The 14317-nt window shown below is 38.2% G+C and overlaps 1 protein-coding gene across 1 annotated transcript; it reads right to left on the reverse strand.

The window, feature by feature from the left end:
• Window positions 1-6695: 6695 nt before the first annotated feature.
• Window positions 6696-7985, reverse strand: LOC138885814 (uncharacterized). Its single transcript, XM_070166797.1, has 2 exons — window positions 7617-7985; window positions 6696-7421 (listed from the first exon to the last, which is right to left on the reverse strand). The coding sequence occupies exons 1-2, from the start codon at window positions 7983-7985 to the stop codon at window positions 6696-6698; spliced, it is 1095 nt and encodes a 364-aa protein (XP_070022898.1).
• Window positions 7986-14317: the final 6332 nt, after the last annotated feature.

Consider the following 14317-nt stretch of genomic DNA (forward strand, 5'->3'; position numbering starts at 1 on the left):
TACGTGTTTATAACAGACTCAAGAAGAACGCTAAGACTAGTAATCAACTTGAGTATTGAAAATGTAGTTCCACATTTAGATGTGCAGAAGGATAGTAACCTTAGTCCATCAGAAAAGTATTTAACTTCCCTGGACTCTGAGATCTTTTGGGAGTCCTACGCAAAGTAAACTTGTTATTTGACAGGACTCTTATAGATCCAAGGACTCCACAAATCTTGTGACTCTTATCTATCACTTATGCGAGCATATCTTCTTGGACTACGGCCCTTATCACATTATCATATTAACAGTTTTCTTCCAGCAATCTCGGACTATAGTAATTTTGTGCAATAGTTACTGTCTTGTAAGAATATTCAACAACTACCTTGAGGACCTGGTTCTTAGAATACTTTGCAGTTACCTTGAGGACCTGGTTCTTAGCACACATTCACAGGACACACTTTGTTAATTGTCAAAACCCTAAATCTCAACAATCTTGTTCAATGAAATGGACTCTATCGATTTGATGCTGGTTTCTTTTACAATTTGACTCGTAAAATTCTTTTTCCCAACTTTGCTTATTTCTTTTACTTTGTTCTCCTTTTGGTTGCTCATGAAAACTATTTTTTTTGCTTAACGGAGAATTTCATTGATACTAAAAAAGACGAGTTACAGAGTTTGGTACTAAGCGTAGTGTTCTAGTTCCAGTACATCAAAATGTAAATGCGGGGAAATTAAAGGTGGGGGGTTCTCAAAAGTTGAACATGCTGAAGAGTAGATTGAGTGAGTGATTTTTCATATTTTGCTAAAGCATCTGCCACCTCCCAATACGTGTGGACAAGCTGCTGGACCTGAAGCTCATTTAGTATCAACCTGCATGCATTAAGTAGGTGTGTGTATTTGGGAGTGTCCCTATCAATAAGTTGGATCAATACCTGGGAATCCGTTTTGACTAGTAATGAATGTAAATTTCGAGTGAGTGTAATGGTTAGCCCATGGTGGAGGGTAAGTAGCTCTGCATGAAGTGTATCAGTGGCCTGGAGATGTTTGCTAAACTCAGTGATCCAGCAGCCCATGTGATCTCTAAAGACGCCCCCCCCCCCTCCAGCACCACATGTGTTGGTCGCTGGGTCAAATGCACCATCGAGATTAAGCTTGTAGTGCCGTGGTGGTGGGGGTGCCCAAGCGATGGAGTGAAGACGTTTACCATGTTTAAGAGTGGGGATATATTTGAGGTAGTATATTTGTGTTGCTATAGAGATGATGGAGGGGACGTGGACTGGAAGGGTAGTGTTATCATGGACATTACAATTTCGTATTCGCCATAGTTGCCATAAAATAACAGGGATAAGTATGGAGGAGGGTAGGTAAATGTGAAAAATTAGTTGAATTAACTTAGGGGAGGTGCATTTCATGTGTAACTAGGTAAAAAATCTTGGAGAATAATTTGTATATTGAAATGTTGCTATAGTCTAGTAGCATTTGTACAGAAAAGGAAGATATACGGGTTGTCTTTGTTGGTGGCAAATTTTGCAAATAGAATCTAAAGGTATATTCCTATTGGCGAGCAGGGTGGCGGTTGGTAATTTGGCATGAACTATGAGCCATAGGAAGTGATTGACAGTATGGGGATTCCTAAAGTGGTGTTTTATGGATAAGGTCGAGGACGTGTGGGAGTAGATTGAAAGATTGATAGAAACTAAGTGTCTTCCAAAGTGCATAGAGAATCGGGTTCTCTAATTGTTCCCGCAGTAAATCGGCAGTAAATAAAGAACACAGAAAAATTTTATACGGAAAACTCTCAACTCAACGGGATTAAAATCACGACCTACCCTTGTAAGATTTCAATTTTACTACTGAGCAATCTTTAGATTACAACCTATTGTAACCTAAGAATTAACCTCTTAATCCCTCACTATCTTGTAACTACACTATTACAAGCCACTTTGTAATAACTCTATTACAAAGACTTAATCACTCACTAACTTGTGACAACACTATTACAAGCCACTTTGTAATAACTCTATTACAAAGACTTCACAACTCAACTAACTCTAGCCAAGCCACAAACACAAGGGTTTATGATTTACAAAGGGTTTCCTTACAATGCTTCTAACTAAGCTAAGTAGGATTTACAAATGAAGAACAAATAATAAAGACTCAACAAACCTAAGGACTTAAGATATCTTCAATCTTTGGATCTGGTCCTTGGGGTTGCAGCAGCTTTGTTCTTGAGAGACATTGTGGCTAGCACTTGAGAGAATATTTTCTTTTGATTTTTGCAAGTGTTGAGGAGATGAAATCCCTTGCCTCATGTTGATAGTATGTGTGTATGATGTCATCAAGGATGATGCAATAAAGTGCCCTTTAGTTTGGCCTTAGCAAGCTACAGTTTTGCTGTTGTACTGCTGCTAGACGGTGCAGTGCAGCAGCCAGCCAGACGGTACAGTGCAATAACTTTTACATCTATAGAGTTGATTGTACAACAACGAGGGAAACTGATCCATATCTGGTCCCTCTGTTGTTTCCTTATCTACTTTCATTGAGAATTGAACCAGACATCTGACTAGTTATTCTGAATGCAATGGAACTTAATTGTATCAGATTCCTTATCTTGTTCTCTCATAAAGTAAGTTGTTTTACCTTCCTTAATTGTATTTATACATATGTGACATCACTTACAATGATGTAAACAAGGTAGGTAAAAATCCTTCCACAGAAAGTTGACTGCTGCACTGTTCCTGTATAATAGCGTGTTCAGGCAACAACTTTCCAGCTAGAGAGTTGACTTCATACAGTCTCCTCGGGAACTGGTAGGGACCTGTTCCCTCAGCTATTCCTTCCATTCTGAGGAATTGAGTTATATCCCACGTTGGTTCCCAACCTGGAACTTTGTGATCTTAAGGTCTTTTAAATATATAACAGGTTCCTTATCTGGTTCTGGATGGTAAGTTTGTTAGATTATCAAAATATAAAGTAAAGTACTTATGTCCAAAGTACTTGTAACCTATTAATTTCTCCCTTTTTGATGATGATAAACTTAGAATTGATATCTCCCTCTGAAAACCGGATCTCCACATTGTTCCCCCTACGAATCAACCATATCCCCCCTAAGAACCCAACCTAAAGAGCTGATCAGAACTGGTTTCTCAAGACTGTTTGGCAAATCATCAAAACTCAAAATACCATAACTTATCAATTTCCCCCTTTTTGATGATGACAAATCCAGAATTAATATTCCCCCTTAAGAATCAGATTCCTTACATGTACTGATCACATCTGGTCCGTACCCAGTTCTTTGAGAATGTTTGCCATCATCAAAACATGACATAGTGTAACTTAGAGCAATTTACCCCTTTTTTATGATGACAAATCCAAAATTAATATTCCCCTTGAGAACCAGATTCCCCACATGTTTCCCTGCGGATCAAACTTATAATCAACATATTATCAGCAACGTTCCCCCTGCGAAGCAGAGCTATCTTTCATGCACAACACAATATATCAATTCGATTCTGTTCCTCCCCCATGTTGACACCTATATAACTTCCCCTTTTTGGCATCATTGAAAAGAATAACAGAAGAAGCATAGCCAAAAAGAAGTTCAGCAACATTAACTCATGCCACTTGGGCAACACAGATAAACAATAACAAGAACAATAAGTGAATGTCATTGCACAAAATAGAGTGATTGCCTATAGTAGAGTAATTATAATAAAAGCACAGTAGTTTCAACAATACATAATATGACAATTTAAACAACTAAAATACCAATGTCATCAAATATAGGAATCAAAAGAAGATAAGAATTTATAGAAGGAGTGAAAGACATGAATCACTAGGCAGGAGGAAAAGTAATGGGCTAAGGCCTTGATGAGCTTGTCCATTCCTTTGATCAATGATCATCTGCTCTCTCAGTTCCTCCACATATTTTCTCAATCTTTCATTCTCACCCTTCAACTTAGCATTCTATTCTGCTAAGGGTCCACGAGGACCTGGTTCTTAACCCATCTGAGTAGGCTGAACCATCAATCAGATCACCAAGAATCTCCCCAAGCTTCTTCTCATCAAGAACAAACTCAATCCCATTCACATATAGCATCAGAGTATCACAAAAAATATAGAAGTTTTTACTTCTTCTTCATAAATGTTGGGACTTGGAGGAACAAAGAGGTGATTCTATTTTTGGAACTCAACAATGTCAAGAGGTTCCTCTATTTTTCAGCAATATCAGAGTCAATACTCTGCCTAACAACACTTTTTGAGACTCTAGAGTCTTCTACCTCTCCAAACCTGATGACTCAACCTTTTGCTTCTGCAAAGAACCATGTTCCTCACTTGCACTACCCTTTCTTTCCCTAAGCAGCCTTGTCTCCCTCTTTTTCTTCTCAATCTGTTTACCCTTATCATCTGCTGCATCTTTCTCAATCAACTTTCCTTTCTCCATTTTTTTTTTCATTCTCTCTTCCACAATCACATCAGCAGGTCACACCATTTCATCATTAATCAGCCTACTTTTCATCAATCCTTTTAACTAGATCGGAAGTTCGTTTAAACACAGAACTCAAAAGGAAAAAGATCATCATTAAAATTGACTTCCTGAGAAGGACTTGAGGAATCATGTCCCTCATTCAGTTCTCACATTTACCAATTTCTCCATCCATCAAAACTTCCACAAATCCAGCAACAATTTCAGCCTCACGCTCTAAAATATTAGATCTACCTTGTTCCCTTTTAGTGAAACTTCCATCAAAATCTACCAAAGATTTCTTGGGGTTTTAATTTAGATGGAGTTAGGATTTTGGAAAATGACAGAGTTGGGTTCACTTCTGGCATATTTGGAGAGAAGGGTTATTTTTGAGACAAGGTTGATTTTGGTTTGGAAGAAAAGAATCGATTTTGGTTGGATGTAAGATAGAAAAGTGGTTTTTTGGGCTTTGGGTCAGTTCAGAAGAGGTTTAACATTTTGGACTTAAAAATTAGGAGAGAGGCAGGAGAAAGGCCGGAATAAATTAATGACATGACACTTCAGCAACTTAAAAATGCATATAAGTATTGGAGAGACTACTAACCTGAGTCGCAGAAACTAGGTTCCTTGACGGTTTTTGAAAATCTGAGCAAAGACTTCTGGAAGTGCAATGTCACTCTTATTTGTTTTGTCCTGAAACTGCCATATGTGTATACCTATAACAGTATATCTTTGAGTTAGATGTCGCCGAAAAATACTTTTTAGCATTGTACCTTTCCTTCTTAGCATAGCCAATCATCGAGGGACTAGGTCCTTCTGTGCCTTTTGGAAATTCTGTTGTATCTTCTACATTGCTCTACTTGACTTGACATATCAAATCAATCTTTCTATTTGCAATATCTATAATTTCACCAGGAGCATTTGTGAATTCTCCATCTTTATCTTCTTTGTTATGTGACCCTTTGCCACCATTGTTGAGAACAAAGTATTTTGCATCCAAAGGCTCTCGGATAAGTCAGTTTGAGTTTTTTCCCATTGAGCAGTTCATAGAGACACTTCTCGAGAAGGGATCTGATCATGCACTTGTTAATCGAGTAGCAGGAAGTGTTGACTATTTCAGCCCATGAACCAAGTCCTCCATAACCAACTTGTTCAGCAAATAAAAACTCACATGCCCCAATCATCTACTCCATAACTCAGCATCATCATCAATGACACTTAGGCATGTTACATCACCACCATTAAGTGAATCAAGGTCTGCAACATAGATGTTCTTGAACCTTTTAGCTATCAACACTATTTAACCATTATTGAGATTTGTGACAATGCAATATTTGGAAAAGAACTTCACTTCATTTTTCCTTATCACAGATTTGAGACACACTCAAAAAGATATAGTTCAAGCCATTCACATGATACACATTTTCAATTTACATGGGAGAGTGTTTTGTCAATTTTATTAATACCAAGAATATAGCCCTTCTTGCCATTTCGAAAAAACATACTCCCACCTTGGAAGGCCTAGAGTGAGAGGACATCATTCATTCTTCTAATTTTATGCTTAGAGCAGCCACTATCTATATACCATTTTTTTACTGCTACCTCTCACTTCAGCCTGCACATTAAATCAATGATTAGACTTAGGAACCCAAGCTAGCTAGGGTCCCTTATAATGATAGAACGGGCGGATTAAACTTCTTTTTGCCCATGCAGGCAACACATATTTTCTTTTCAGGGAATCACGTTCCTCATCAGTACGTCTCTTTTCAACAAAAACTTTATTTTTTCTTGCAAATATTGAATTTTAGTTTACAAGAGTCCTTGTAATGACCTGTTTGACCACAGTGAGTGCACAACCTATTATCAGCTACAATTACATACTTGCTATGGGGATTATAGGAGGTATTAGCCTTTTGGAACTCGATTCCTTGCCTGTTCCACCATTACTCCTGTACATAGACATTATTACATCAGAGGACCAGGTCCATTTAAGTGACTTATCAAGATCATTTTAACCCTTTTTAAATCCTCCTGAAGTTATCTATTCTTTTCAAGCTCAGCAACAAGACTTGTTTTAGCTTTCTTAAGCTCACTCTCAAGCTCAAGTTGAGCCTCACTAGCCACTTCTTTACCCTTAGTGTTGTTCTTCCATTTTTTTTATTTGTTTCTTCAACAAATTATGTTCTCTAGTTGCGTCTTCCACTTGTTTCTTCAAATCTACAATAGAAACTACCATATCATCCCTCTTTTATTCTATGTCACCAATTTCTTCTATTAAAGTATTTTTCTCATTAATGAGGCTATGATAGGCATCAATCAACACATTTGCTAAGGACATCAATTTTTTCTTAGAGTAAGTTTTTAAATTTCTTTGAACATCAAAAAAACTTATCTCATCTTCATCATTGTCCTCGTCATCATCAAATTCAGCCATGAGTGCAAAGATTGACTCATATTTATTGTCAACAACCATCATAGATGCATCTCCTTGGTCATCCTCACCTTCAGATTCACTAGAGGAATCTCCCCAGTCAGCCAAAGCTTGCTTCACCATGTTGTCAGCAACATCTCTTCTTTCAAAAATCCTGTCAAGGACCGAGTTCCTCTTAGCTGCCTTATCAGTGTTGATTTTATCATGATCCTGCTTATGAAGAGGGCAATCTTTAATCAAGTGTCCAGGCTTTCCACACTTATGACAACAATTATTTCCTTTGAAATTCCTGCTGGAACTTCCTTTCTTTGGGATCCCACCATTTTTACGAACCATCTTTTGAAATCTTCGAGTGAGATACGTTATTTCATATTCATCACTACTTGAGTCAGTAAGGGCAGCTTTGAGAACCAGGTTCCTCTCCTCATTGGTCTCTCTTCTTTCAAGATCCTTCTTTCTCTTCATCTCATATGTTTTGAAATTTCCAATAAGCTCGTCAATAGTCAGCTTCTGTAGGTCTTTGGCTTCAGTGATAGCATTAACCTTGCTCTCTCAGGAACCTAGTAGAATACTGAGTATCTTCCGGACTAGCTTGTTGGTTGGAATGATTTCACCAAGTGAATGAAGCTCATTGATTATGGAGGTGAAATGGGTATGCATCTCTTGAATGAACTCATGCTCTTCCATTTTAAAGAGTTTATACTTAGTTATAAGAATATCTATTTTGAACTACTATACCTGAGTAGTTCCTTCGTGAGCTGTTTGAAGAGCTTCCCAGATTTTCTTGGCAGATTCACATGCCGAGATACGATTATACTCGTCTGGTCCAATACCACACACAATAATCTTATTCGCCTTGAAGTTCTTCTCAATAGCTTTTCGGTTAGCACCATTGTATTCTTTTCTTGTTTTTGGAAAAGTCCTTGTTCCCTCTCCAACAGCCTTCATAGGGACAAAAGGACCATCACAAATCACATCCCAAAGCTCGGAGTCCTCAGCCATTATGAAGTCATGCATTCTTGTTTTCCACCAAACAAAGTATTGGCCGTTAAATCTTGGTGGTCTGTATGTTGATTGTCCTTCCTCGAAGTTTGGTGGAGCAGCCATGAATATCCTTTCTAGGTGTTAACCTTTTAGAAAGAACCCGCTCTGATACCAATTGATAGAAACTAAGCGTCCATAAAACTGTATAGAGAATCGGGTTCACTAATTATTTCCACAGTAAATCGGCAGTAAATAAAGAATATAGAGGAATTTTACGTGGAAAACTCCCAACTCAACGGGATTAAAAACCACGACCTACCATTGTAGGATTTCAACTTCACTACTTAGCAATCTTTAGATTACAACCTATTGTAACCTATGAATTAATCTCTTAATCCCTCACTAACTTGTAACTACACTATTACAAGCCATTTTGTAATAACTATATTACAAAGACTTAATCACTCACTAACTTGTAACAACACTATTACAAGCCACTTTGTAATAACTCTATTACAATGACTTTACAACTCGACTAACTCTAGCCAAGACACAAACACAAGGGTTTATGATTTACAAAGGGTTTCCTACACAATGCTTCTAAATAAGCTAAGTAGGAGTTACAAATGAAGAACAAATAACAAAGACTCAACAAACCTAGGGACTTAAGATATCTTCAATCTTTGGATCTGGTCCTTGAGGTTGCAGCAACTTTGTTCTTGAGAGAGGTTGTGGCCAGCACTTGAGAGAATATTTTCTTTTGATTTTTGCAAGTGTTGGAGAGATGAAATCCCTTGCCTCATGTTGATAATACATGTGTGTGATTTCATCAAAGATGATGCAATAAAGTGCCCTTTAGTTTGGCCTTAGCAAGCTACAGCTGTGTTGCTGTACTACTGCCAGACAGTACAGTGCAACAGCCTGCCAGACGGTATGGTGCAACAACTTTTACATCTATAGAGTTAACTGTACAACGACGAGGGAAACTGACCTTTATCTGGTCCCGCTGCTGTTTCCTTATCTAATTTCATTGAGAATTGAAACAAACATCTAACTAGTTATTTTGAATGCAAGGGAACTTAATTGTATCCGATTCCTTATCTTGTTCTCTCATGAAGTAAGTTGTTTTACCTTCCTTGATTGTATTTATACATGTGTGACATCACTTACAATGATGTAAGCAACGTAAGTAAAAAGCCTTCTACAGAAAATTGACTGTTGCACTGTTCTTGTACAATAGCGTGTGCATGCAGCAACTTTCCAGCTGGAGATTTGACTTCATACAGTCTCCTTGGGAACTGGTAGGGACCTGTTCCCTCAGCTGATCTTTCCACTCTGAAGAGTTGAGTTATATCCCACGCTGGATCTCAACCTGGAACTTTGTGATCTTAAGGTCTTGTAAATATATAACAGGTTCTTTATTTGGTTTTAGATGGTAAGTTTGTTAGATCATCAAAACATAAAGTAAAGTATGCCCAAAGTACTAGTAACCTATAAAAGAAAAAAAAAAAAAGAGATCCCATGAATTGTTTCTGATGATGTGGTTGAGGGGTGAAGAAAATTCATGGTGTGGTAAAGTCCCTTAAATAAGTTGACGAAGGGAAGTGTGAGGAGAAATCCAATAGTTATGCCACAGATGATAGGAATTGCCTGTGGCAATATGCCAGCATGTACCTTGTCGACATAACGTGGATGATTTTGTGATATTCTTCCAGATATAAGAGTCAGTTGTATTAGAACGGATGTTATATAGAAAGTGTTGTGAGTTAGGTTGATGGAAGTCATATTTGGAAGAAAGTAGTTTTGCCTATAGGGAGGGCTGGTTATGTTTATAATGACATAGGAGGTTGTTAAGCATTGCTAAATTTTTACATTTTAATCTAGGTATGCCTAGCCCCCTTGTATGTTTCAGGGTAATAATAGTAGACCAATTGGTTAAATGAATTTTACGTTTGTGGGATGTGGTTCCTCATAAAAAATTACGTTGGATGCGATCAAGATGATTTGTAAGTTTGGTGGGATAAGATTAAGTTGCATCGCATAGACGGGGATGGAATTTAAGACATAGTTAATGAGGGTTGGCCGGCCAGCTAAGGTAAGGAATTTGGATCGCCATCCAGATAATTTAGTTTGGACTCTGTCTAATAGATATTGATAGTCAGAAGATTTTGGGTGAAAGGTGGTAATTGGGAGACCTAGATATTGTCCGAAATTATCCGCTTGGTGGGCGTTTAGCTGTTGAGTCAGAAGGTGTCTAGTGGTGTTGTAATTCTTGATTTTTGAAAATCTATACGTTGACCGGAGTTGAAACTCAACTGATTGAATATGTTAATGATAGTGTGTGCATTTTTAGGGGTTGCCTTGGCCAATAGGATAAGGTCATCGGCAAATAATAAGTGGGGAATGGTGGTGCATTTCCAGAAATTTTAACTGGAGATCTATTAAGGATATCAACATGGTGTTCAATTAGTGGAGATAAGGATTTCATACATATAACAAAAAGATATGGCGATAGAGGGTCACTTTGTCTTATACCTCTCGACTATTTGAAAAAGGTGTTGGTTTCCCATTAATGAGAATGGAAGTGGATGTCGTTGTAACACAGGACATTATTAAATTTATTAGAGGACGTGGGAAATTTAATTATTGGAGTGAGAATCTAATAAAGGACCATTCTAAACGGTCAATTTTCTAAATCAATTTTGATCTTCATGGTACCTATTCGACATTCATGGTACCTATTCGACACGTCTGTTTACAAAAAGAATGAATAATTTCTTGTACTAGGATTACATTATCTACTGCTCGACGCCCCGGAATGAAACTACTTTGAGATGGGTTGATGAGTTTGGGCAGCAGCGGTCGAATACGGTGTACGATTACAAAGACTGATAGGTCGATATTGGTGAATTATTTTAGGGTGATGTGCTTTGGGGATAAGGGTGATAAATGTTGTATTAAGGTTTTCACGAATAGTAGAGGTGGAAAAGGCAGTGTTACAAGTGTATATTACTGCTTCTTTTGTTTGGTTCCAAATTTTTTGGAAAAAAAAATAGGGTGTAACCCATCTGGCCGTGCCTTTAAAGGTTGGGAGGATTTAACTGCATTTAGAATTTCTAAAAGAGACAAAGGCGATTGAAGTTGCTGGAGATCTTCATTTGTTAAAATGGGAGAGTGTGAATGGGGATGATTGTGGTAGCTTGAGATAAGTTGTGTTGTGTACAAATCTTTGAAATGTGATAAGATTGTAGTATGTGGTCCAAGTGCATCAGCAGATATGCTGGATTGTAAAGAGCTGCAGGCAGAAGGTTGTCATTGAGAGTTGGTATCATGAGGATGACATACTTCTCCTCCCAGGAGAAAGGGTCGTGGCGGATATTCAATGAAGTTTTCTCCAAGGTTGGTGGTATAAGGATCGGAATTTTTTTTGATGTCTTCTAGTATGGAAATTGCCAGAAAATCGTTCAACACCATCGTCTCCATGAATGTTTCAGGCATGTCTTGTGGAGCTGCTTGTTGTGGGAGTTCCTGTGGTGGAGATAGTGGTGGTGAGAGTGGTGGTGTGATGTCCAGCATCTCCGATACTTCCTCTTGTGGTGGTACCTGATTGTGAAATGCTTCCCTTGGCTGGTTGTTGGTGACATACCACTGCCAATAGTTGTGATGTGGGTGTGTATTCTATACAAGTTAGTGTTGCTGGAGGTTGGCTTGCCATTAGTGATACTGTTGCAGATAAGTTTGAAGTTGGAGGGTAGTGATGTCTTGTTGATGAATCAACTCCATGGCCTGTGCACGTTGTGCTGTGTTGGGTAGGCCCTCCTGCATGAGCACCATCAGTGCATCCATGGTATCCAGGAGTAGATTGGTGTGTTCTTGCAGTGTTGTGATGTCCAATAGCATAGGGTTTAGGGAGGGATATTATGGTAGTGGTTGTAGTCGGATTGGTTGGTAGTAATGGTGCGATTGTTGGTATACTAGTGTTGCGGACACATGTAGGAGTTGAAGGGAATGAGCAAGGTGATAGTGAGTTGGTGGAAAGTTGTAGTGGATGATGTTGATGGTGTTGTGGTAACATCTCTGCCTGTGTTGGTGGTGGTGGTATTGCTTTTAGGGATAGTGATGACGATACATGTTAGGTAGTTGAGTTAGAGAAATTGTGTAGTGGTGGTGTGCTTTGTGATGGGGATATGTTGGGGTTAAGTGGAATGGTTATTTAAAGAAGAAATCGTGGGAGTAGAGTTCATGTCGAATTCATTGATGAATGAACTTAGACGATGATGAGCAATTGCAGACTCTTGTGGTTGAGTTTCCAATGGACATGCAGCGTTATTTGCGTGATTGAAGTTATTGGTGGCAGTACTATGATGGACTGGTAGTGAAGAATCCACGAAAGTGGTAATATTATTATTAGTGTCTATATTTGGTGGAAGTGGTGATGTATCCTAAGGAGAAATCGTATGGGGGTTTCGTGGAGTTGTGAGGTGGCTGCATGGAGGACATGTGTCTTAGTTGAGGAGGTGTTAGCGTGTGTAGTTGCACTGGAGTGCCGTGCATGTTGTAGTCTAGGTTTTCAGAATAGGTAGCGTTTGTAGGCGAAGCAGGATGATGGCTAGAGTTTAATGACGAGGTCCTAGGTTCTTTTATTTGTTTCAAATGTTTGTTTATTGTGCTATATGATCTATGGGATGTAATGGTGGAGTATTAATTTTATTTTTTGGGGAAGTAAAGGTGAAATCTGATGAGTCTTCACTTGGATGGGGTGGCATTGGTGTTGTGTGATTCGTTTGTAATAGCAGTGATGAGGAGCTATGATGACGGTTTGGAGTATTAGGTGACAGTGGAGTGATAGTAGGGCACTCGGTATGTAGTAGTGAGTCATTAGGAATGAAGGCAAACCCATTGTTTAGGGCAATAGGATTTACTGATTTTTTGTTCGCGTGGGGCCCATTGGTGTGGGTAGTGGTAACTTGGGCATATTGTTGTTGTGTAGGATGGGCTTGAGCTGTAGTGATTTGGGCTTGTTTAGTGGTTTTAGGGGATCTAGGGTAGGACGCCGTTTTCCAAGGGCTTTGGGTTGATGTTGTAGTAGTGTTGTTGGTCGCCAATGTAGTAGGTTGTGTAGATGAGTACAAAATACTACTTTGCGTTCAGTAGCGCAAATTATGCCCTAAACAGCCACACCTCGCACATAAATTGGAGGAGTCTTCATAGTGAATAGGTTGGTTATGAGTTCCTAATAGCACTTCTGTTGGTAGTGGTGCTGGAATGCATAGCCTAGCATACCGTCCTTTGGATGTGTGTACGGTATATGTATCAATTTTTAGTAAGGTGCTTATGAAATTTGCTATTTTATGTAGTATGTGGATGTCATAGTATTCGGTAGGTAATTTTTGTAGACAAATCTACACAGTAGAGTAATTGGTGTGTTCGATAGCGAGGTTGAATTTAGATTTTCATTGACGGACAGTGAGATATTGAGATCCAATGAACCAGGATCCCTTGTAGAGTGCTTTGCTATAATTATGAGGAGATAGAAATATAATAAGATAATAGTCAAATCTCAGGTCAATAAGTTGTAATGCTTCATTTGATTGCCTTAAAAAGGAGGTGAGTTTCGTTTTGAGATTAGTATAGGATAGTTTTTCCCAAGTAGTTTAATAATAACATATTGGTGTGTTTGTATAATCTAGTTTTGTCATCCGAAGAGATAATGGGGATGATTTGATGGTTGGTTTTTTCGTCTTCTAAGGATAACTTGTTTAAGAAATCATTTTCCAGTTCACTACGGACGGTGGGGGAGATACTGTGTCTCGGAAACTTATCTTGGTAGGCGCTGAAGAGTGTGATTGCGTAGGCTCGTTCTTAGGCTTATTTGTAATGCGATCAAGTTGATCTTGTTCCTGCGCAATTAATTCCATTTCCGATGTGGTCTCCATGAAAGATTGTGGTTAACCAAAAAGAAGCGACAAAAATAAATAAATAAATCAATGATGGGGACCACGTATTCTCTTGAAATAGTTTTGGGATAATTCTTTAAAAAATTCGTAAAGAATATATTGTTAAAAGAAAATAGTTGTGAATTATTCTGCAAACTTAAAATTTTGAATCGGCTTCCGGTTACAAAACGTTGAAGTCTGAATGGGAAAAAGGAAAGAGCATTATATTTGTTTAGGGTGCATAAACACTCTAATTTTCATTTTATGCTTTTTATTTAAATTATCAAAAAATTTATAGACAATACTTCTAGGCTAGGGTTAAAAACTGACTAGCTTTGTACACACACTCTTGATCTTTAAGGCAAAAGGCCGAGAAAGATATTCTACAAACACTCTTTTTCTCAACAAAGTACAACTATAGACAACGAGAATCCACGCAACAAAAGATTTACCCCTGCCACCTTACAGCTTGTTTGGACATAATATATCGTATAGTATTATATTGAGAAGTTTTATTGT

The sequence above is a fragment of the Nicotiana sylvestris genome, chromosome 2, assembly GCF_000393655.2.
Source record: "Nicotiana sylvestris chromosome 2, ASM39365v2, whole genome shotgun sequence".
Taxonomy (NCBI): domain Eukaryota; kingdom Viridiplantae; phylum Streptophyta; class Magnoliopsida; order Solanales; family Solanaceae; genus Nicotiana; species Nicotiana sylvestris.

Coding starts and splice junctions, on each gene's coding strand:
- LOC138885814 (XM_070166797.1), bottom strand. CDS start 7,985: ATGGCTGCTCCACCAAACTTCGAGGAAGGACAATCAACATACAGACCA. Junction 7,422..7,616: donor CTCACGAAGGAACTACTCAG/GTATAGTAGTTC, acceptor TGAGAGAGCAAG/GTTAATGCTATCACTGAAGC.